This window comes from Moschus berezovskii, chromosome 7, assembly GCF_049115385.1.
Source record: "Moschus berezovskii isolate FMDL1 chromosome 7, NW_MosBer_1.0, whole genome shotgun sequence".
Classification (NCBI taxonomy): domain Eukaryota; kingdom Metazoa; phylum Chordata; class Mammalia; order Artiodactyla; family Moschidae; genus Moschus; species Moschus berezovskii.
The window spans coordinates 45969095-45992949 of record NC_142466.1 but is presented as its reverse complement, the minus strand read 5'-3'; the positions used below and the strand labels follow the sequence as shown (position 1 = coordinate 45992949).

General features: G+C 40.7%; 1 protein-coding gene across 3 annotated transcripts in view; it reads left to right on the top strand.

The window, feature by feature from the left end:
* Positions 1–3079: 3079 nt before the first annotated feature.
* Positions 3080–23855, top strand: part of RIC1 (RIC1 partner of RAB6A GEF complex) — a 145277-nt gene continuing 124501 nt past the window's right edge. For all 3 annotated transcript variants that reach the window (XM_055428261.2, XM_055428262.2, XM_055428260.2), the window contains exon 1: positions 3080–3478. In XM_055428261.2, the coding sequence (XP_055284236.2) occupies positions 3335–3478 (144 nt within the window). In that variant the 5' untranslated portion in view covers positions 3080–3334. The remainder of the gene's footprint in view (positions 3479–23855) is intronic.

The window sequence follows — 23855 nt, the reverse complement described above, 5'->3', positions numbered from 1 at the left end:
ATCAGGGGTCAACACCAATATTTCAGTGAATTTTCTTCCATTTTTTCCTAGGCATTCTTATACATTTTTTTCCCCATGAACATGGGATATTTTACATATTGCCTTTTTTTCTGCTTTCATTACTTTATAATATATACTGAATATATTTCTATGTGATTAAATTTTCTTCCCCATCATAACTTTTTATTTTTTCAAAATATTTCATTGTAAGGAAGGACTATAACTAATGTCTTCTGAAGGACATTTAGATTATTTTCTGTTAGCTACACCTTTGCAGGGTACATTCTTAAAGCTAAACTCTGTACATACTGGTGTTTATTTCTTAGAAAATCACCAAAGGAAAAGAAATTGTTGGTTCCAAAGGTAACATATCTTTAAGCTCTCTCTCTTTTAAAAATGTAATACCAGCTACTCTTTGAGCTTCCCTGGTGGCTCAGACAGACAGTAAAGAATCCACCTGCAATGTGGGAGACCTGGGCTCTATCCCTGGTTTGGGAAGATCCTCTGGAGAAAGGCATGACGACCTACTTCAGTGTTCTTGCCTGGAGAATCTTAATGGACAGAGGAGCCTGGCAGGCTACAGTCCATGGGGTCGCAGAGAGTCAGACACAGCTGAGCGACTAAGCACACAGCACACCAGCTGCTCTTTAGAAAAATTGCACCAACTATTCTTCCAGCAACAGTTATAAATGTACCTCTGTTCCTGTGTCCCAACACTATTACTTGTAATTAAAAAGAGTCCGTTAGTTTGATACATGAAACCTTGACCTATTAGATTTCCCTTACACTTTAGTCTTAGCTCAGAATAGAGTTCAATAAGTTTGACTTGAAAGTGACGGTGGTGTGCAGAAAGGAAGAGTAGATACATTCAGAGCATAGGAATTACTAGTGTCTTTTACAGATTAATGTTAGACTGTGGTATCTGAAAGTTGGAAAATCCCATTCATAGGGTTTCTATCACAATGGAGCAGGGGTACTCTTAAGTAAGGTGTTGTGGAGAGAGTCAGATATTTCACTTCTTCCTGGACAGGGAGAAAGGCCTACAATGTCTCACTGCCTGGAGCAACTACCACAGGGCAGTTCAATCTAGAGATCAATAGATCTGTAGAAGGAAGACCAGTTCTTTTCAGAACTGGTGACTTTAGGCATGTCCACCACTCTGGTCCTGTTAACATTACACCAATATTACCTACCTTGAAAGTTAGCTGAGGAACAAAATCAAGTCACGCATTTGAAAATATTTTGCAAACAAATGCTACAAAGGAGTGTGTTAGGGAAATTAGATTATAAATCAGCAAGTAAAGTTAAAACTGAGTGCAATGAAAATTACTTACAAGTTCCTTAAACTGTGTGTGAGTGCAGTTAAATGCTAACTTTTAGGAGGCATGTGAGAACAAAGACCCTCTGAAGGAGAGCTGGGAGAAATACACCCTCAGGAAATTTTCAAGTGGAACTGGTGCCCTGTAACTTAACTTTAATTTCCTCTCTCTTTCTGCCAAATGCATAACTGCATCTGAGAATGTTAGATGACTGTATGATGCAACTGTGTTATTTTTCTACAGTTTTATATTAGCAAGTCAAGAAACTGCTCTGGACCTCTTTATTTGTCTAATGGTGAAGTTTAGTTGGATCAGGGTTACATCCAAAGCTTCCTTTGACAAATATTTTCAGTTTACTATCCTTACTATTTAATATGTTCCAGGCTGCTATGCTGTTTGTCAGGAAAAAAAACACCAGGAAGGAGACACAGTCTGGCCACAAGAGGCTGGTGAGGGGTGAGGCAGTTTAAACTTTGCTTTGAGGAATCCTGAATTCTTTGATCACCTTCTGGGGAATGCAGTGAATGTTTAATGGAAAGCTACATATTTTGCTATGAGTACCAGCTACAATACTACATCTGATATGGATTAAGTTATTTTGTTTCCTTTCTTGCTGTTTATTTATTCATGTGAGTTAACTTAAAAAAAAACAACACAAAACTTAGGCCAACTCTTAAAAATAAAACTTTTAATTGAAACACAGGGAAAAATTCAGACTGTACAAAGACGCAGATAATGAGAAATCTTTCAATCCAGAACCCCATTCCCCTACTCCACATTCCCTTGCCACTCCTGCATCCTCCTTTTCAGAGGTAATCCCAGGGTCAACGCTTAAAGAAACTCTTATTGTTAAGGTGATCCCTGGGGTACAAAAAGTTAAACATCGAAGTACAGAATCGCTAAAGTCGGTTCCAGTTCCAAAATTAAATCACATACTCTACTGAGAGTGCAAAAGTTTCTCGAAAGCCTTGTCTTGTCTAACATTATGGCTGGTAAATGGACACAAGATTGCAAACTGAATAAAAAAATATACACTACATTTAGAATTCCCGAAGGACAAAGAACAGGATTCAGGCACTTTCATGGCAAGTGGTTTATTTATGAATTGAAATAAAGTCTTCGGTGGGCTGCCGTCTATGGGGTTGCACAGAGTTGGACACGACTGAAGTGACTTAGCAGGGTGTAAACTCCATGAGGGTAGGAACTTCACCACCAGCTTTCACTGCCGACCTTGGCCGACGAGGGACCCCACAACCCTGCACAGAGACCGCGGCCCACAAGCCAGGACAAGAATTGGAGCAGCAAACGTCACGTGAGTCGCCCTCTCCTGCACGTGCCCCCCGACCCAGGCGATTCCGGACCCACCCCCACCAGAGACTTCACCAATCAGGGAAGGAAAGTTAAATTTGGCCAGGCAAGGGGCGGTCCCAGATCGTAGTCTCCGAGTAGCTGCGTCTTCCTGGCTCGGCCCACTTGTCACCGAGTCTCAGGCACTTGTCTTGCCTGCCAGCCCTGACTATACAGCCTACATAGCAACTGGGAGTCGCAGGGGAGCCAGAGCAAGGCAAAGCGCATGCGTGTTGAGCTGAAGGCCAAGGCGGCGTTTCAGACAGCAGAGGGGAGTAAAGATTATCTGCAGTACGCACGCGCACAGCAGCCCTCACAGGCAAGACACACGCGGCGCGGCGTGGTGACGCCAGTGCGGCCCGAGGAAGGGGCGGGGCCACGGCCGGGGCGGGACTTCCAGCTCCTCCCGCCCCCTCTCCATCCAGACTCTCCCTCCCCCTCCTGCCCCCACACTGGGCCCCGTCTGCGCTGGGGTTCCTTCGTCGCTTAGCGTCGTGTCGGCCTGACCCGGCCTGGCCAGAGGGCAGATGCCCGGAGCTGCCCCCGGCGCCGCCGCCGACTCGGCCGGTGGCGGTGTGAGAGACGGGCGTCCGACCCTGGGCCGCTGAGTGTGACGGACGGGGCCGGGGGCCGCCTGGCGCCGCGGCGTCTGAGGCTCCGCGCGGACCATGTATTTCCTGAGCGGCTGGCCCAAGAGGCTGCTCTGCCCTTTGGGGAGCCCGGCCGAGGCGCCGTTCCACGTTCAGTCCGACCCCCAGAGGACTTTCTTCGCCGTACTGGCCCCAGCTCGCCTCAGCATCTGGTACAGTCGGGTGAGTAGAGCCTCTCGCCGCTTCCTCTCGGCTCCCCGGCACCATCCCGCCCCCAACTTCCACCCAGACTCTGGGACCCCTGCCCCTTCGCACCAGACCCACTCGCCTTCGCCGTCCTTGTTCCACCTCCTTGGTTGCGCGAACCCCCGGATCTGGACACGTCCTCCGGCCAGGGCTCCGGGGTGGATGCCGTCGCTGCTGCCCCAGATCCCTGCACCTCCCTGCGTTGGGCCGGCGGCCGCGCACAGTGCGGACCCCACGCGCTCCTTCGTCCGAGCCCAGACTTTCCTTCTTTTCTCTTCCCCCATTCACCGAGGAACAAATTTGTTTAAACTTTTCACAACTAGGAATCTGGCCACTGTTGTGTTCCTAGCCCTACCTTGCTTTAAAGGCCATTGTTCTGAAGTTGGGGAAAGCCTGTTGGGCTTTACCCAGTCAGTGCCAGACTTGACATGCGGTGATAACATTTCTACAACTACAGCCAGAGAATTTTTTTTTTTTTTTCTGAAGGTCTGGTAACCCAATTCCTCGCCTTACCCTAACTTCTCTCCACTTTTAGGTCAGTTATTTTCTCTGCAGCTCTTGGACTTTTCTGTAGAGAATTGTAGGGGGGTTAGTAGGAGCGGAAGTGGGACTCAATCTCTCCGCTCGCCTTCTGGTATTCGCACCTGGAAGTAATAAGATTTGGGAAGCGCTTGAACCGGTGTTCTGTTTTTGCTTTCTGTGAATCATGCTTTTTTATTTCTTGTATCTATTAGTGAGTGGTTGAAAGAATAACTTAAAAAATAACTGGTGGATTTCCTTATTTTCCTTGAACGCTGCTACAGGTATGTTTATAAAAAACAGAAGAGTATAAAAATTTCCCCCCACCTTCCAAAGAGAAGGCGGTGCTAATCTATGTCAGAGTGAAGTTGTTATCCTTTGAAAGCTGATTTTTACCAGGTGGAAATAGGTTTCGACCTTAGCTTTGTTAGATACATGTGAAATACTGGGTTTAATAAAATTAGTTAAAACTGTCACTTCTGTGTGACCGTTTGAATGCCTGTAAGGCCCTTGACTATCCTTGACACACAGCCCTGGTAAAAATAATGATGAGATTTAGGTATTTCTGGTATCTTTTATATGACAGTAATAGTTAGGTTTTAAATTATAGTGTTTGCCATTAAGTTTTGGCTGATTTAATTTTTAAATACATCTCAGAACAAAACGGCTTTGTGTTGTTTTGTTGTCACAAAACAGCAATGTGACACTTCTGTCTGGTGCTTGATTGCATGTTTTTATGTATTGCATATCATCTGGTTCTTAAATGAGATACTAATTCATTTACATCATGTATGCCACTTGAGTAATTTCTTTTTTTGTTTGTATATATTATTTTTAAGGCATATAAAGAAAAAAATAATTAGAAGGTGAATTTTAAATTGAATTCTCAAGCCACTCCAGTACTCTTGCCTAGAAAATCCCATGGATGGAGGAGCCTGGTAGGTTGCAATCCGTGGGGTCGCTAAGGGTCGGACACGACTGAGTGACTTCACTTTCACTTTTCACTTTCACACATTGGAGAAGGAAATGGCAACCCACTCCAGTGTTCTTGCCTGGAGAATCCCAGGGACGGGGGACCATGGAGGGCTTCTGTCTATGGGGTCACACAGAGTCGGACACGACTGAAGTGACGCAGCAGCAGCAGCAGCAACAGACTGTAAAGCCTGAAATATAACTTTCATTAACTCCATAAAGGACAGGCCTAACTTAATTTTATCACCCAACACCTGGTGGCTCAGACGGTGAAGAATCTGCTAGCAATGCAGGAGACTCGGATTCCATCCCTGAGTCAGGAAGATCCCCTGGAGGAGGGAATGGCTATCCCACTCCAGTATTCTTGCCTGAAGGATTCCATGGACAGCAGAGCCTGGCAGACTATAGTCCACTGAGTCACAGAGAGTGAGACAGGACTGAGCGACTAACACAACTTTATTTTAGACATAACTAAACTTAATATGGGCTTCCCTCATAGCTCAGTTGGTAAAGAATCGTCTGGCATTGCTAGAGACCCTGGTTCAATTCCTGGGTTGAGAAGATCCCCTGGAGAAGGAATAGGCTACCCACATTAGTATTCTTAGGCTTCCCTGGTGGCTCAGTTGGTAAAGAATCCACCTGCAATGCAGGAGATGTGGGTGTGATCCCTGGGTTGGGAAGATCCCCTGGAGGAGGGCATGGCAACCCATTCTTAATATTCTTGCCTGGAGAATCCCCATGGACAGAACAGCCTGGTGGGCTGCAGTCCATGGGGTCACAGTCAGACACGACAGCGACTAAGTGCAGTACACAGCATTAACTTAATATGAAGGAAGAATAGACCAGCAGCCTGTAAACTATTTATCTGTAAAAGAAACGAAAATGTTCCTTGACTTTCTTAGGGATATTGTGAATATTGAGAATATCAGAGTTTTTTTGGTGTGTTTTGTTTTGCTTTTGAACTTGGATACTAAACAAATCTACGGCAGTCCTGGTCAGTGTAAAACTGGTCATACCCCTTTCCTTCAAATTCCAATGGTGTGCACAGATTGCTGGGGCCACTGTCATTAAGATTGTGCAAAAAGTTAGGTTGTTCAGAGTGTATGGGTTCAGAAGTATGTGAAATTCAGGAATACCTTAGAGGAGGCTTCATGGTACTGTAAGTTCACTTATGGTTAACTTTGAACTCTGACATCACCGTCACTTTAGAAATCAAGTATTGGATGAGATGATTTTAAAGTCTATAACTGGTTGAATGGGGTAACAGGTGGCAGACTCCAGTGTTTATTTTGATTTTTTAAATTTCTAAACTTAAACTATGTAAGTTAAACCTGTGTAAGTTAGGTTGACAAACTTCTTTTAAAAGTGAAAATACCTCTAGCTAAACTGAGTAGCTATCAGTCATTCCTATGTAATTTAGAGTGAATGGGTTTAAAATGTTTGCATGAGAACATGAAAGCTTTGATTTTGGAGACATTGTATGTGCAAGTAATTTTACAGAATAAAGCGAATTTTGAAGATCTGAAGAAGGGTTTTATGGAATATGAGGTCTTAAAAGCAGCTTGAGGGCATTTAGAGACATGGAGAAACATGCTCAAAAAGATGTGAGGATATAGCACCATTTGCTTTCTTAAAATTTTGTTGGGGCTCTTTAGTAAGTCAAATTCACTTAGGAGGAATGCATTTTTAAAAAGAGAAAACTAGCCTTGTGGGAGGAACGTGCATTTAATAGTCTAGCTGTTTATTTATTTATTTTAATGTCTAAAAGAATAGCTTCCTGGAAAATGTTGATTAGACATGAGGCTATGAAAACAGTAAAATAAAATCTGTAAGAATAATGTGTGCATTTTGTGGGTCTTCTAGTGAGCTTTTATGTACCTCTTATAGCAACTGTTGTATACCCTACGTAGCTGTTTGGGATCCAAGTGTTACAGTCATATCTCTTCAAAATTCTTTCCTGACTTCAAATTTGAGAAGTGTAGTAGAGTGCTTTTTAGATGTGTTGATAACTAAGAGTTTCTGTTGGCAGTCATTTTGCTTTAGTTTTCATATTTAGTGTGAGGGTGTGACTAATTTTCATTGTAACGTGTTGGTGTAAATTTGCTTTCTCTACTTAGTGATTCTACTTAGGAGTTTTAAACTACTTGAATTTACAACAGAGATCATGCATATATTTTGGAACCAAAAAAGGGGACTCCAAAAAGGTTTGGTATGTCTGTTAGATTGGGGTGCTAGAGGTGTGAGTTACTTGATGGAGAAGGTGATGATGTATTTCTGCCAGGGGTATTGTAAAAGGACTGATTTCAGCTTTGAAGATGAAGCTGCTGTTTAAAGCACATTATGGTTTGTGATTGACATAGGGGTTGTATGAGATAAATTGTGTTTTGTACTGTATCAGAGAGCCTAGAATTATTCCTTTAATATACTACTTAACTGTGAATATAGAAGTCTCTGTGAACTACAAAATGATACTTTAAATGCTGTAATTCTAAATTAATCTTATCTTAATTTTCAGGTCATTGATTATTTTAAATATATGAACACTTTATGTGAAAAAGTATTAATAGGCAGTGTAAGGATTAAGGGAACATATTTTATGTGAGAGAAAAAAAACATTCTGTTCAAAGATGCTAGTATGTTAATATAAATGAAAATTTTGTGAGTTATCACTGCTAATAAAAAGGTGAAATAGGTAGAATTACTGGACTTATGAAATTTAATAAATTGTCTTTGAGCAACCCTGAGTGAAAACTTATCCTCTTTTTGCTGTGTACTAATAATGGAAAACAATGAGACAGATATTCAGTCAGGTGTATGGTTAAGATGTCATGGAAAAACTCAAACTTTTTGGTTAAACCAACAATTTGTACCTGTATTAGTTCTCTTTTCTCACGCTTTCAACCCTATTCTGTTAATGCCTCCAAAGAGCCTTCCTTATAAACCCACTGCTTGAAAGTCATTTAGGGTTCACTGTTGGTTAAAGGATGAAGTTCAAACTCCTTAGTTTAATATCAGAGACTTTCCTCTCTTGGAATGCTCTCTTGCCCTGTCTCTGCCTATCAGAATATTACCCAAACCTTAGCTTCTGTTGAAATCCTGCTTTGAGTCATTCTTTATTTACTATAATTGTTTTTGATGAACACTGTTTTTCATTGAGTTCATTGTTTTTGATGAACAGTACAGTTTGTAGTGTAGTTTTTCACACTTGGTTTATTTCTCCAACTGGATTGTAAGTTTTTGGAGGGCAGAAGTGATCTTATTTATTTTTAATTGAAGTATAATTGATTTATAATATCATGTTAATTTATAAGTAATCTTATTTTATATTTATGTTTTGCACAAAGATGTTTAATAAACATTTTTAAAATAATGAATTTAAGATATCAGTCTTATGCATAACACATACTTTTTTCAAGTTTTAATAATTTGAAGATTTTAAAATGTTGACATGTAACTTTAAAAATGTGATGATATTAAATTACAACTTAAAATCAGAAAAAATTGTATTAGGGTTTTAAAAGTTAAGGTGAATAAAGTGCTTTTTTTTATTACACCATCCCAAATTATATTAGAAAAGTAGTACGTTATTCATAATAGCAAAGATGTGGAAGTAACCTAAGTATCTGTCAATGGATGAATGAATAAAGAAGATGTAGTATATATGCATAATAGAATATTGTTTAGCCATGAGAAAGGACATCTTAAACTATTTGCAGCTATATGGAAGGACCTGGAGGGCATTATGCTAAGTGAAATAAGTCAAAGACAAATTATGTATATATCACTTACATATATGCGATCTAAAAAAGCGAAATGGATAGAAACGTACTAGAATGGTGGATATGAGGGGCTGGGGAGTGGTGGAAAAGGGGAGATGTTGATATGAGAGCATAAGCTTCAAGCTGTAAACTAAATAAGTTCATGTACAGCATGGTGATTATAGTTGATAATACTGTATTATATGCTTGAAAGTTGCTAAGATGAGAGTAGATTTTCAGTGTTTTCTCTACAAAGAAAGAAATGGTAATTATGTAACATGATGCATGTGTTAGCTAAGACTGGTGATAATTTTTTTGCAATGTATAAGGGCATCAAATCAACATGTTGTACATCTTAAACAGTGTTGTATGCGAATTGTATCTCATTAAAGCTGGGCAGGAGTGGTGGTAGAAGTGCTGCCTTATAAAGGGTCCTTCTTTAAATATTAGGTAATCTTCAGTTTGCCAGAACTTAAATTACTGTGCTGTATTATATATAGCCAGTTGAACTCCTTGTTCCCAATGTATATTTATATTGATGTGATTTATAATCTGGTAGTGGGACCACATGTGTGTGCTTTTAGTTTTTCAGTCGTGTCTGACTCTTTGCAGCCCCATGGACTGCAGCCCGCCAGGCTCCTGTATCCATGGGGATTCTCCAGGCAGGAATACTGGAATGGGTTGCCATTGGCTTCTCCCAGGGATCTTTCCAACCCAGGGATTGGACTCAAGTCTTCCACATTCCAGGCGGATTCTTTACCGACTGAGCCACCAGGGATAGGTAATCTATTATTTGTGTGGATTCATTTCAGATTTCTGAGGAGATCAGTATACATCTTTGTGTGTCTCAGAAAGGGCAGCAGTGGGGGAGGAATAATTTGGTTCTTCACTATAGGCCTCCTTATCTAGTGTTTGCCTCCTTATCTAGTGTTTGACTATTCGTGCTGGAAAAAATGTATGGAATATTCATACACTACATTTCAGCTTTCTAGATCATCTCTCTCCTTTATACTGTGATTCACTTATTTATCTAAAGTATGGTCTCAAACTAGTACAAGTTGCCTGAGAGTCTAGTGGCCTTTAGTTAAAGGTATCTAGCCAGTGAACATAATTTTCATACTAAACTGCCACATGGAAGATGTTAACTTACCCTGTATATCAGGTCCAAAATAATGATGTTCCCAAATGAAAAAACTTAAGGTTTGGGCCGGTCAGAAACTAACAGCAGCATCAGTAGAGGTGCATGTTTAATGTCAATCGGTATAGTTTCCATTTACTGAATCTTTTAATCACTGAAATAAAAGCTTCTATAAGATTCAATTCTGTGATTGAGAAGGCTTTCTTTTCTGATTTGGTGTGGACTGGTTCTAAGACTGAAATGTAGTAAGCCTGGGTTGACTGCAACACCATAACCTTCTGTGCAACTTACAGCACAGTATTACAGGGGCCCCTGATTTTTCTGTGAGAAAAGAGGACCTTGAGGTGAGATGGAGAGGAAAGAGTTCAGTGCTGATGGTCAGTTCCCTCAGTGTAGTGGAAGAGATTATAGTGACTGGATTCCCCTCCTCTTACTTCAGATCATAGTGGAATGGAATGTAGACCTAAAGGGGAACTACTTGTTGGGAGTCTCTAGTGCCAATCCCTGAAAGCTGGAAAATATACATTTCTAGAAGCCTCGAGTTCCTGTTTAATTTCCCACTACACAGGGACTACAAGGAAAGTTTGAAAACTTCTGATGCAAACACAGTAAAATAAAATTTAAGTACTTACTCTGCCAGACACTGGTGCCAGGATGTCAGCAGTACACAGAAACAGTCCCTGCCTGCATGAAGTTTCTGCTTTGGTGAGGGGAGACAGGCAGCAAACACATCCATATGTCAATATAACGAGTACCGTGGAGAAGAGCAGAGTAAGGGTGTCAGGGGATGTTCATGTGGCATTATTATTTTAGCTAAAGATGGTTGGAAAAGGCCTCCTTAAGGAGGTTGCAGTTCAGCAGAGACCTTAAAGAACTAAGTGACCAAGCCGCGTAGGTATCTGAGAGAAGAATATTTCAGGTAAGTTCAGTTCTGTTGCTCAGTCGTGTCCAACACTTTGCAACCGCATGGACTGCAATACATTGGCTTCCCTGTCCTTCACCAACTCCAGGAGCCTGCTCAAACTTATGTCCATCTAGTCGATGGTGCCATCCAACCATCTCATCCTCTGTCGTCCCCTTCTCCTTCTGCCTTCAATCTTTCCCAACATCAGGGTCTTTTCCAATGAGTCAGCTCTTGGCATCAGGTGGCCAAAGTATTGGAGCTTCAGCTTCAGTGTCAGTACTTCGGATACATCTTCACAACTGATTTCCTTGAGGATTGACTGGTTTGATCTACTTGCAGTCCAAGGGACTCTCAAGAGCGTTCTCCAACAACACAGTTCAAAAAAATCAATTCTTCAGGGCCCAGCTTTCTTTGTAGTCCAACTCTCACATCCATACATGACGACTGGAAAAATCATAGCTTTGACTAGATGGACCTTTGTTGGCAAAGTAATATCTCTGCTTTTCAATATGTTGTCTAGGTTGGCCATAGCTTTTCTTCCAAACAGCAAGTGTCTTTTAATTTCATGGCTGCAGTCACCATCTGCAGTGAATTTGGAAACCAAAAAAATTAAGTCTCTCACTGTTTCCATTGTTTCCCCATCTATTTGCCATGAAGTGATGGGACTGGATCTGATGATCTTTGTTTTTGAATGTTGAGTTTTAAGCAGACCTTTCACTCTCCTCTTCACTTTCATCAAGAGGCTCTTTAGTCTTTCTTTGCTTTCTGCCATAAGGGTGGCATCTTCTGAATATCTGAGGTTATTAATATTTCTCCCCACAGTCTTGACTCCAGCTTGTGCTTCAGCCAGCCTGGCATTTTGCATGATGTACTCTGCATATAAATTAAATAAGCAGGGTGACAGTATACAGCCTTGATATACTCCTTTCACAATATGCAATCCTCCTAGCTAGGCTTCAACAGTACATGAACCATGAACTTCCAGATGTTCAAGCCGGATTTAGAAAAGGCAGAGGAAACAGAGATCAAATTGCCAACATCCGTTTGATCATCAAAAAAGCAAGAGAGTTCCAGAAAAACTTTTACATCTGCTTTATTGACTATGCCAAAGCCTTTGACAGTGTGGATCACAAGAAACTATGGAAAATTCTGAAAGAGGTGGGAATACCAGACCACTTGACCCGCCTCCTGAGAAATCTGTATGCAAGTCAAGAAGCAACAGTTAGTACTGGGCATGGAACAACAGACTGGTTCCAAATCGGGAAAGGAGTATGTCAAGGCTCTATATTGTCACCCTGCTTATATAACTAATATGCAGAGTACATCATGTGAAATGCTGGACTGGTTGAAGCACAAGCTGGAATCCAGATTGCTGGGAGAATATCAATATCAATAACCTGAGATACACAGATGACACCACCCTTATGGCAGAAAGCAAAGAACTAAGAGACTGTTGATGAAAGTGAAAGAGGAAAGTGAAAAAGTTGGCTTAAAACTCAGCATTCAGAAAACAGATCATGGCATCTGGACCCATCACTTCATTGCAAATAGATAGGGAAACAATGGAAACAGTGAGAGACTTAATTTTTTGGTTTCCAAAATCATTGCAGATAGTGACTGCAGCCATGAAATTAAAAGATGCTTGCTCCTTGGAAGAAAAGCTGTGACCAACCTAGACAGCATAATGGCAACCCACTGCAGTGTTCTTGCCTGGAGAATCCCAGGGACAGGGGAGCCTGGTGGACTGCCGTCTATGGGGTCGCACAGAGTTGGACACGACTGAAGTGACTTAGCAGCAGCAGCAGCAGACAGCATATTAAAAAGCAGAGACATTACTTTGCCAACAAAGGTCTGTCTAGTCAAAGCTATGGTTTTTCCGGTAGTCTTGTATGGATGTGAGAGTTGGATTATAAAGCAAGTTGAGCGCCAAAGAATTGATGCTTTTGAACTGTGGTGTTGAGAACACTCTTGAGAGTCCGTTGGACAGCATGGAGATCAAACCAGTCCATCCTAAAGGAAATCAGTCCTGATATTCATTGGACAGACTGATGCTGAAGCTGAAACTGCAACGCATCGGCCACCTGATGTGAAGAAGTGACTCACTTGATAAGACCCTGATGCTGGGAAAGATTGAAGGCAGAAGGAGAAGGGGATGACAGAGGATGAGATGGTCGGATGGCATCACTGACTCGATGGCCATGAGTTTGTGTAAGCTCTGGGAGTTGGTGATGCTCAGGGAAGCCTGTCGTGCTGCAGTCCATGGGGCTGCAAAGAGTCGGACACAACTGAGAGACTAAACTGAACTGTTGTCCCATGTTTAGTTCTAACTTTTGCTTCTTGATCTGCATACAGATTTCTCAGGAGGCAGGTAAGGTGGTCTGGTAGTCCCATCTCTTGAAGAATTTTCCACAGTTTGTTGTCATTCACACAGTCAACGACTGTGGAGTAGTCAATAAAGCAAACGTAGTTGTTTTTCTGGAACTCTGCTTTTTCGATGGCCCAGCGGCTGTTGGAAATTTGATCTCTGGTTCCTCTGCCTTTTCTAAATCTGGCTTAAACATCTGAAATTCCATGGTTCATGTACTGTTGAAGCCTGGCTTGGAAAATTTTGAGAATTACTTTGGTAGCCTGGGAGATGAGTGCAATTGTGCGGTAGTTTGAACATTCTTTGGCATTTTCTTTCTTTGAGGTTGGAATGAAAAGTGACCTTTTCCAGTCCTGTGGCCACTGCCGAGTTCCAAATTTGCTGGCATATTGAGTGCAGCACTTTCACAGCATCATCTTTTAGGATTTGAAATAGCTCAACTGGAATTCCATTACCTCCACTAGATTTGTTTGTAGTGATGCTTCCTAACGCCCACTTGACTTCGCATTCCCGGATGTCTGGCTCCAGGTAGGTGATCACACCTGGTGTGATCTTTTCTGTAGAGTTCTTGTGTGTGTTGTTGCCACCTCTTAATATCTTGTGCTTCTGTTAGGTCCATACCATTTCTGTCCTTTATTGTGCCCATCTTTGCATGAAACGTTCCCTTGCTATTTCTAAGTTTCTCGACGAGATCTCTAGTCTTTCCCATTCTATTCTTTTCCTCTGTTTCTTTGCATTGATCACTGAGGAACGCTTTCTTATCTCTCCTTGCTATTCTTTGGAACTGGGCATATCTTTCCTTTTCTCCTTTGCCTTTTGCGTCTCTTCTTTTTACAGCTATTTGTAAGGCCTCCTCAGACAAGCATTTTGCCTTTTTGCATTTCTTTTTCTTGGGGATGGTCTTGATCCCTGCCTCCTGTACAGTGTCACAAACTTCTGTCCATAGTTCTTCAGGGACTCTGTCTATCAGCTCTAATCCCTTGAACCTATTTGTCACTTCCACTGTATAATTGTAATGGGTTTGATTAGGTCATATCTGAATGGTCTAGTGGTTTTCCCTACTTTCTTCAATTTAAGTCTAAATTTGGCAATAAGAAGTTCATGATCTGAGCCAGTCAGCTCCCCGTCTTGTTTTGCTGACTGTATAGAACTTCTCTATCTTTGGCTGCAAAGAATATAATCAGTCTTATTTCGGTATAAACCATATTGTGATGTCCATGTGTAGAGTGTTCTCTTGTGATGTTGGAGGAGGGTGTTTGCTATGACCAGTGTGTTCTCTTGGCAAAACTCTCTAGCCTTTGCCCTGCTTCATTTTGTTCTCTAGGGCCAAATTTGCCTGTTACTCCAGGTATCTCTTGACTTGCTACTTTTGCATTCCAGTCCCCTATAATGAAAAGGAAATTTTTTGTGGGGTGTTAGTTCTAGAAGGTCTTTCAGGTTTTCATAGAACCGTTCCCTGATAGCTTAGTTGGTAAAGAATCTGCCTGCAATGCGGGATACCCCAGTTCAATTCCTGGACTGAAAGATCCCCTGGAGAAGGGATAGGCTACCCATTCCAGTGTTCTTGGGCTTCTCTTGTTGCTCAGCTAGTAAAGAATCTGCCTACAATGCAGGAGACCTGGGTTCGATCCCTGGGTTGGAAAGATCCCTTGGAGAAGGGAAAGGCTACCCACTCCAGTATTCTGGTCTGGAGAATTCCATGGACAGCCAGTGGGGTTGCAAAGAGCCAGACACGACTGAGTGACTTTCACTTTATAGAACCGTTCAGCTTCTTCAGCATTACTGTTGGGGTATATACTTGGCTTACTGTGATTCTGAATGGTTTGCCTTGAAAACGAACAGAGATCATGCTGTTGTTTTTGAGGTTGCACCCAAGAAATGCATTTCAGACTCTTGTTGACAGTGAGGGCTACTCCATTTCTTCTAAGGGATTTTTGTCCACAGTAGTAGATATAATGGTCATCTGAGTTAAATTCACCCATTCCAGTCCCATTTTCGGAGAAGGCAATGGCAAGCCACTCCAGTACTCTTGCCTAGAAAATCCCATGGATGGAGGAGCCTGGTAGGCTGCAGTCCGTGGGTCGCTAAGGGTCGGACACGACTGAGCGACTTCACTTTCACTTTTCACTTTCACACATTGGAGAAGGAAATGGCAACCCACTCCAGTGTTCTTGCCTGGAGAATCCCAGGGAAGGGGGAGTCTGGTGGGCTTCTGTCTATGGGGTCACACAGAGTCGGACACGACTGAAGTGACTTAGCAGCAGTAGCAGCAGTAGCAGTCCCATTTTAGTTTACTGATTACTAAAATGTCGATATTCACTCCTGCCGTCTCCTGTTTGACCACTTCCAATTTACCTTGATTTGACCTAACATTCTAGGTTCCTATGCAATATTGTCCTTTAGAGCATCAGACTTTACTTCCATCACTAGTCACATCCGCACCTGGGTATTGTTTTTGCTTTGGCTCTGTCTCTCTGTTCTTTCTGGAGTTATTTCTCCAGTGTTCTCCAGTAGCATATTGGGCACCTACTGACCTGGGGAGTTCATCTTTCAGTGTCCTATCTTTTTGCCTTTTCATACTGTTCATGGGATTCTCAAGGCAAGAATACTGAAGTGGTTTACCATTCCCTTTGCCAGTGGACCGTGTTTTTTCAAAACTTTCCACCATGACCTGTCCGCGTCTTGGGTGGCCCTGCATGGCATGGCTCATAGTTTCTCTGAGTTAGACAAGGCTGTGTGATCAGTTTGATTAGTTTTCTGTGATTGTGGTTTTCCTTCTGTCTGCCCTCTGATGGCTAAGAGGCTTATGGAAGCTTCCTGATGGGAGAGACTGACTGTGGGGGAAACTGGGTCTTGTTCTGATGGGTGGGGTCATGCTCTGTAAGTCTTTAATCCAATTTTCTGTTTCGGGGCTGTGTTCCTCCCTGATGTTTGACCTGAGGCCAAACCATGGTGGAAGAAATGAAGATAATGGCAACACACTGCGGCACTCAGTGCCCCGACCCTGCAACAGGCCACCGACAACCCACACCTCTGCTGGAGACTCCTGGACACTCACAGGCACATCTGGGTCAATCTCTTGTGGGGTCAGTGCTCCGTTCTCCTGGGTCCTGGTACATACAAGGTTTTGTTTGTGCCCTCCATGAGTCTTTTTCTCCAGTCCTGTGTAAGTTTTAGCGGCTGTATGGTGGGGTTAATGGTGACCTTCTCCAAGAGCGCTTATGCCATACCCAGGTCTGGTGCACCCAGAGCCCCTGTGCCTGCGGCAGGCCACTGCTGACTCATACCTCCGCAGGAGACACTCAGACATTCAAAGGCAGGTCTGGCTCAGTCTCTGTGGCATCTTCTGATGTGCACATCTTCTTTGTTTGAGCCCTCTGAGTGTCTCTGGCGGGTATGGGTTTTGATTGTAAATGCGATTTTGCCCCTCCTGCCATCTTGCTGGGTCTTTGCCTTTGCCCTTGGACATGGGGTATCTTTTTTTGGTGGGATCCAGCATTATCCTGTCAACGGTTGTTCAGCAGTGAGTTGTAATTTTGGAGTTCTTGCAGAAGATGAGCACACGTCCTTACTCTGCCATCTTGGATTGGATTTTTTTCAGGTAAGGGTGATGCCAAGTCCAAAGGTTCTGAGGAAGGAAGTGCATGCTGTGACACCAGTGTAGTAGAAGAGTCAAAAGTCAGTGTGACTGGAGTAAAATGAGTAAAGAGGATATTAAGAAATACGTCAGAGACAAGGTTGGGGTGGGGTGGGGCATAGGGACATGCACTGATGATGCAGGGCATTATAGGCTGTTGTGAGGACTTGGCTTTTAACAAGCAAGATGGGGAGCCATTTGAAGGGTTTTAGTGTGATGTGATACAACTTAAGTTTTAGTACTGGCTGGCTGCTGTTTACCATATACATGGTAAAGAAGTAGTAGCAGCCACAGCAAAATAGTACGAATAATGGCATTTGAAGTCCAGGAAAAATCAGGCTTTTAGGATGTGTATCTGGTATATAGGGTCTTCCCTGGTGGCTCAGTGGTAAAGAATCCGTCTGCTAATGCAGGAGACACAGGTTCAATCACTGGATCGGAAAGATCCCCTGCAGGAGGAAATGGCAGTCCCATGGACAGAGGAGCCTGGTGGGTTACGGTCTGTGGGACTGCAGAAGAGTCAGAGACAACTTAGCAACTAAACAACAATGGAAAAAGAAGGTCACACAAACGATGCAGAATAAAAACATCTAAATAAAGACATTTTGCTCATCTTCAGTGCTTGTGAATTATTGAAGTGATCCATTTTACTTATAAATGTTGATTCTGAGTTTACTATGGACTGTGTGATTTACATCGTGGGAAGCACGGTTTGCTGAATTAAAATCACTGCAGATGCTGATTGCAGCCATGAAATTAAAAGACGCTTACTCCTTGGAAGGAAAGTTATGACCAACCTAGATAGTATATTAAAAAGCAGAGACATTACTTTGCCAACAAAGGTCTATCTAGTCAAGACTGTGGTTTTTCCAGTGGTCATGTGTGGATATGAGAGTTGGACGGTGAAGAAAGCTGATCGCTGAAGAATTGTTGCTTTTGAACTGTGGTGCTGGAGAAGACTCTTGAGAGTCCCTTGGACTGCAAGGAGATCCAACCAGTCCATTCTAAAGGAGATCAGTCCTGAGTGTTCATTGGAAGGACTGATGTTGAAGCTGAAACTCCAATACTTGGGCCACCTGATGGGACAAGTTGACTCACTGGAAAAGACTCTGATGCTGGGAGGGATTGGGGGCGGGAGGAGAAGGGGACGACAGAGAATGAGATGGCTGGATGGCATCACCGACTCTGTGGACATGAGTTTGAGTGAACTCCGGGAGTTGGTAATGGACAGGGAGGCCTGGCGTGCTGTGATTCATGGGATCGCAAAGAGTCGTACATGACTGAGCAACTGAACTGAACTGAACATAACTCAGTCATGATGTTTGTCCTGTCCTCAGAGTAACATGTTCAGCCTAACTTTTAGACTTCAAGTTCTCTTTCAAAATAATTTATATCTTCATTATTCATGGAAAGCTAGCTAGCATCACTTGGGTGAGTAGAGGGTTATTCATGAGGAGCAAAATGAATGTTATGAAAAACTAGTTTCTTGCCAAAGGCTCTTACCCTTGCCTTGAGAAGGGCAGTTTGCAGATTACGTGAGAGATGGTTAGAAGTAAACTAGCACCTCATACATGTTTCCTCCTTACCAAAGTCAAAAGGACTGAATAATTGAAAAAGTTTTATTTTCTCACATGTGATTAAATATTTAATACAGTGTTTATATGTCTCCTAAAATGATGGTATAGAAAATATTGCATTTATAGCATTCCATTTACTGCTAGATAAAGTATTTATTATGCAGTTTATCAAATTAGAATAAATTTTGTTGTTCAGTTGCTAAGTCATGTCTGCCTCTTCGACTCCATGGACTGCAGCACGCCAGCCTTCCTTGTCCTTCACTGTCTCCCAGAGTTTTCTCAAACTCATATCCATTGAGTCAGTGATGCTCTCAAAGCCATCTCATCCTCTGTCATCCCCTTCTCCTCCTGCCCTCAGTCTTTCCCAGCATTGGGTCTTTTTCAGTGAATCAGCACTTCGCATCAGGTGGCCAAAATATTGGAGCTTCAACATCAGTCCTTCCAATGAATATCCAAGACTGATTTAGGATTGACTGGTTTGAATTCCTTGCTGATCAAGTGACTCTCAAAAGTATTCTCCAGCACTGGAGTTCAAAAGCATCAATTCTTTGGCACTCAGCATTTTTTATGGTCCGACTCTCCCATCCATACATGACTACTGGAAAAGCCATAGTCTTTATCAGCAAAATGATGTCTCTGCTTTTTAATATACTGTTTAGGTTTGTCATAGCTTTCCTTCCAAGGGGCAAGTGATGAATTTATAATTTAATCATTTAAAAATATTCTAGAATTCAGACTTGCCACAGAATGAGACTTTTTTTTTTTTAATTGACCACCAAGCATCAATTGGTTGAAGTCAAGGTATCTTACTTTTCTTTTAAGCTTTGTTTAAACCTGTCTTCTCAAGTAATTTGTCTTATTTCAGTCATAAATCATACCTAAATTTGCATATAAAATTTTGGATATTATTGTAGCTATACTGTAGGATTTGCTGTAGCTTAATTTTGTTTTTCTGAGGTGTATAAAATACATCCCATAAGTGTGCCATGATTTTTAGTAAATTAATAGAGTTGTGCAATCATCATTACTATCTAGTTTTAAGAGCATTGATAGCAACCTCAAAAGTACTATGCTCATTTGCATTCAGCTTCTGCTCCCCCTCTTGCCCCAGAAAATCATTGACTGCTTTTTGTCTCTTTGGATTTCTCTTTCCTGTAAATTTCATGTAAACATAGCCATATAATATTTGGTCTTGTGTCTGACTTTCATTTAGTATAATGATTTTGTGGTATACCTTTTTATTGCTGAATATCATTCCATTGTATGGATATACCATATATATATTTTTTAGTCCATTCATCAATTGATGGATATTCGGATTATTTCTAATTTGGGACCATTGTGAATAATGCTACTATAAACATCTCTGTATACTTTTTTTTTCTTTGCAGTTATGTATTATTATTTCTCTTGGGGAGATACCTAAGAATGGACCTGCTAGGTCATTTGTTATGTTTGTGTTTAGCTTTTTAGGAAAATGCCAAGATGTTCCAATGTAGCTATACAATTTTATGTTCCCAACAGCAGTATATCAAGGTTTCTGTTTCTCCACATTCTTGTTAATATTTATTATTGTCAGTCTTTTTGTTATAGCCATTTAGTGGCTTTGTAGTGATAGCTCATTGTGGCTTTAGTTTGTAACTAAAAATGTTTAGCATCTTTTCATGTGCTTATTAGCTGTGTACCTCATTTGATGAAATGTCCATTCACATGCTTTGCCCGTTCCTTTTTTTAAATTGGAGTGTTTGTCTCATTCAGTTGTAAGAGTTCTTTATATATTCTAGATGCAAATTCTTCATCAAATATGACTTGCATATATATTATCACAGTCTGTGATTTGTCTTCTCAGTTTCTTAATAGGGCCTTCTGAAGAGAAAAGGCTTGGTTTTGGTGAAGTCTGGATTATCATTTCGTTTATGAGTCATGCTTTTTGTGTCCTATCTAAGAAACCTTTTGCCAGTACAAGATCACAGACATGTTCTGTATTTTCATTTTTAAGTGTTATCATCTGAACTCTTGTACATAGGTCTGTCAAATGTTTTGAGTTGATTATTATGTATGGTTTCAGGTAAAGATCTAAGATCAGTTTCTTTTTTTACATATAGATCCAATTGCTTTAGCATTATTTGTTAGAAAAACTCATTTCACTATTGAATTGCATTGGCATATTTGTCAGAAACCTATTGACTATAAATGTAAGGGTTTATTTCTGTATTTTCTATTCTGTTGATCAGTATGTCTATCATTGTACAAGCATCATCACACTGGAGCTTTTATAGCAAGTTGGTGAAAGTCCTACTTTTTGTTTTCAAAATTGTTTTGCCTATTCTAGATCTTTTGCAATTCTATATAGATTTTAGAGTCTTTGTCAGTTTCTGCAAAAGAAAGAAAAGAAAAACCTTGCTGGGATTTTTCAGGAAATGACACTAAATCAGACACTCATAAACATGAGTGTCTCTTCATTTATTTAGATTTTGAAAAGTTTCTGTTGGCAGTATTTTTTTAGTTTGCAGTGTACAGATCTGTTACTTTTTAAAGCTTATTTCTGAGTTGTGTTTATCTTTTATGATGCTGTTGTGAATTTAATTATCAGTTTCATTTTCAGATCATTACTGACATATAGATACGAAATTGACTTTTGTATATTGTTCTGCAGCCTTGCCAAAATTAGTTTACTTCAGTAGGATTTTTTTTTTTTTTTGGTAGTGAGAACTAATAAATGAATTCAGCAAAATTGCAGGACATAAAATCAAGATGCAAAATTCAGTTGCATTTTTATACAAAAACAGTGAACATCCAAAAATGAAATTAAGGAAATAGTTCCATTCCACAATAGCATCAAAAAGAATAAAATACAGAGTGTGAGGGGAAATGGATTAGGAGTTCAGGATTAACATAAACACACTGCTGTGTATAAAATAGATAAGCAACAAGAACCTACTCTTTAGCACAGGGAACTATGTTCAATGTCTTACAATAACCTATAATGGAGACTCTGAAAAAGAGTGTGTGTATGTGTACACTTGATATAACTGAGTCACTTTTCTTACATACCTGAAGCTAATACACAGCTTGTAAATTAACTATATTTCAATTTAAAAATTGATATTAATAAAGAATAAATACCTAGAATGAAAATTAATTGAAGAGGCTAAAGACATATACTAAGAACTACAAAAATTGCTGAAAGAAAGAAGATGCACATAAATGGAAAGATGCCCCATTTTTATGGATTGGAAGGCAATGTTGCTGAAATGCCAGTACTGTACTGCCAAAAGCAGTCTACAGATTCAGTGCAATCCCACCAGTGCTTTTTGCAGAAATGTGAAAAGCCATTCTAAAATTGATATGGAATCACTGAAGTGGGATTTCCCTCCAGTCTAGCTGAAATTTTATCAATTTTTTAGATCTTTACAGAGAACCAACTTTTGTTTTTACTGACCTTAGTCTATTAAGTTTCTGTTTTCTATTGATTTCTGCATTGATTTTTTAAAAAAATTATTTTCTCCAGCTTGCTTTGGGTTTAGCTTGCTTTACTTTTGCTAAATTGAAAATTTAGGTTATTAAGTTGAGGCATTTCATTTTTTTAATCTAGGCATTTTAAGCTCTTAAGTTTTCTTCTAAGCAGTGTACTAGTTGTATTCCATAATTTTTTCATTTGAACATTTTCAGGTTTACAATAAAATTGAGAGGAAATTGCCATTTCCTCCTCCGGGAGATCTTCCTGACCAAGGGATCAAACCTGAATCTGCTGCAGCTCCTGCCTTTCGATTGGATTGTTTAGTCTGTTTCACATATGATTATTGATATGGTTGGGTTTGCATTAGATAATTTGCTATTTCTTTTCTATACTTCAGATGTTTTCTGTTTATCTGTTATGCCTTTAATCGCTTTGATTTCATAAATAGTCTTTTTGAGTTATTTTACTGATGATTGCTCTAGCAATTAAAAATGAATCTTATTACAATATATTTCAGGTTGATTCTGAATTAACTCTGGTAAAATATAGAAGTGAAGTGAAGTCGCTCAGTTGTGTCCGACTCCTTGCAACCCTGTGGACTGTAGCCCACCAGGCTCCTCCGTCCATGGGATTCTCCAGGCAAGAATACTGGAGTGGGTTGCCATTTCCTTCTCCAGGGGATTTTCCTGACGCAGGGATTGAACCCAGGTCTCCCGCATTGCAGGCAGATGCTTTAACCTCTGAGCCACCAGGGTTTCATCCCACTTTTTACTTTAATGCTTTTAAAACGGTAAAATATGCATAATATAAAATTTACCGTTTTAATAATTTTTAAATGTGCAATTTTGTGGCACTAAGTATATTCACATTTGTGCAACCATTACTTTCATCCATTTCTATAACTTTTTCATATTGAAACTCCATTTCCATTTCCGATAAACAGTAATTCCCCATTTCCCCCTCTTCCCAGCCCCTGACAACCACCGTTTTACTTTGTTTCCCTATGAATTTGCCTGTTTTAGAAATACAATATTTGTTAGTGATAGACTTAATTCACTTAGAATGTATTCAAAGTTCTTCCATGTTATATAGCATGTACCAAAATAGGCTACCTTTTTAAGGCTGAATAATACTTTATTGTAGGTGTATATTATAGTTTATCCATTCATATGTTGATGAACATTTGAATTGTATCCTTTTTGGGGGTTGCTTTCACTTTTTGTGAATAGTACTGCTGTGAACATTCGTGCACAAATATCTGTTTCAGTCCCTGTTTTTAATTCACTTGTATATATCCAAAGTGAAATTGCTGGATCATATGGTAATTCTCTGTTTAATTTTTTGAGAAATTGCTGGGGTTTTGTTTTGTCATACTGTTTTTTCACAGTGGCTGCACCATTTTACATTCCCACCAGCAATACACAGGGGTTTAGATTTTCCCATATCTTTGCCAAGACTTTCTTTTTCCTGTTTTTTTTTTGTTTTTTTTTTTTATGATAGCTATCCTGATGAGTGCAAAGTGGTGTCTCATTGTGGTTTTGATTTGTATCTCCTGGGCTTCCTTGGTGACTCAGTGGTAAAGAATCAGCCTGCAGTGAAGGAGACGCTGGGTTCAATCCCTGGGTTGGGAAGATCCTCTAAAGTAGGAAATGGCATCCCACTCCAGTATTGTTGCCTAGAAAAATCCCAAGGACAGAGGAGCCTGGAGGGCTATAGTCCACGGGGTCACAAAGAGTTGGACATGACTGAGCTCACATGCACACACATAACATCACTTGTCATTGTGTATGCTCATTTATATCTGACTCTGTGGCCCTACGGACTGTAGCCTGCCAGGCTCCTGGGATTATCCTGGCAAGATTACTGGAGAGGGTTGCCATTTCTCCATGGGATCTTCCAGATCAAGGTATCAAACCTGAGTCTCTTGCAGTTCCTTCATTGGAAGGTGGATTGTTTACTAGTGAGCCACCTGGATTGAATACCTTTTAATGTATTTATTGGTTGCTTCTGTACCTTCTTTGGA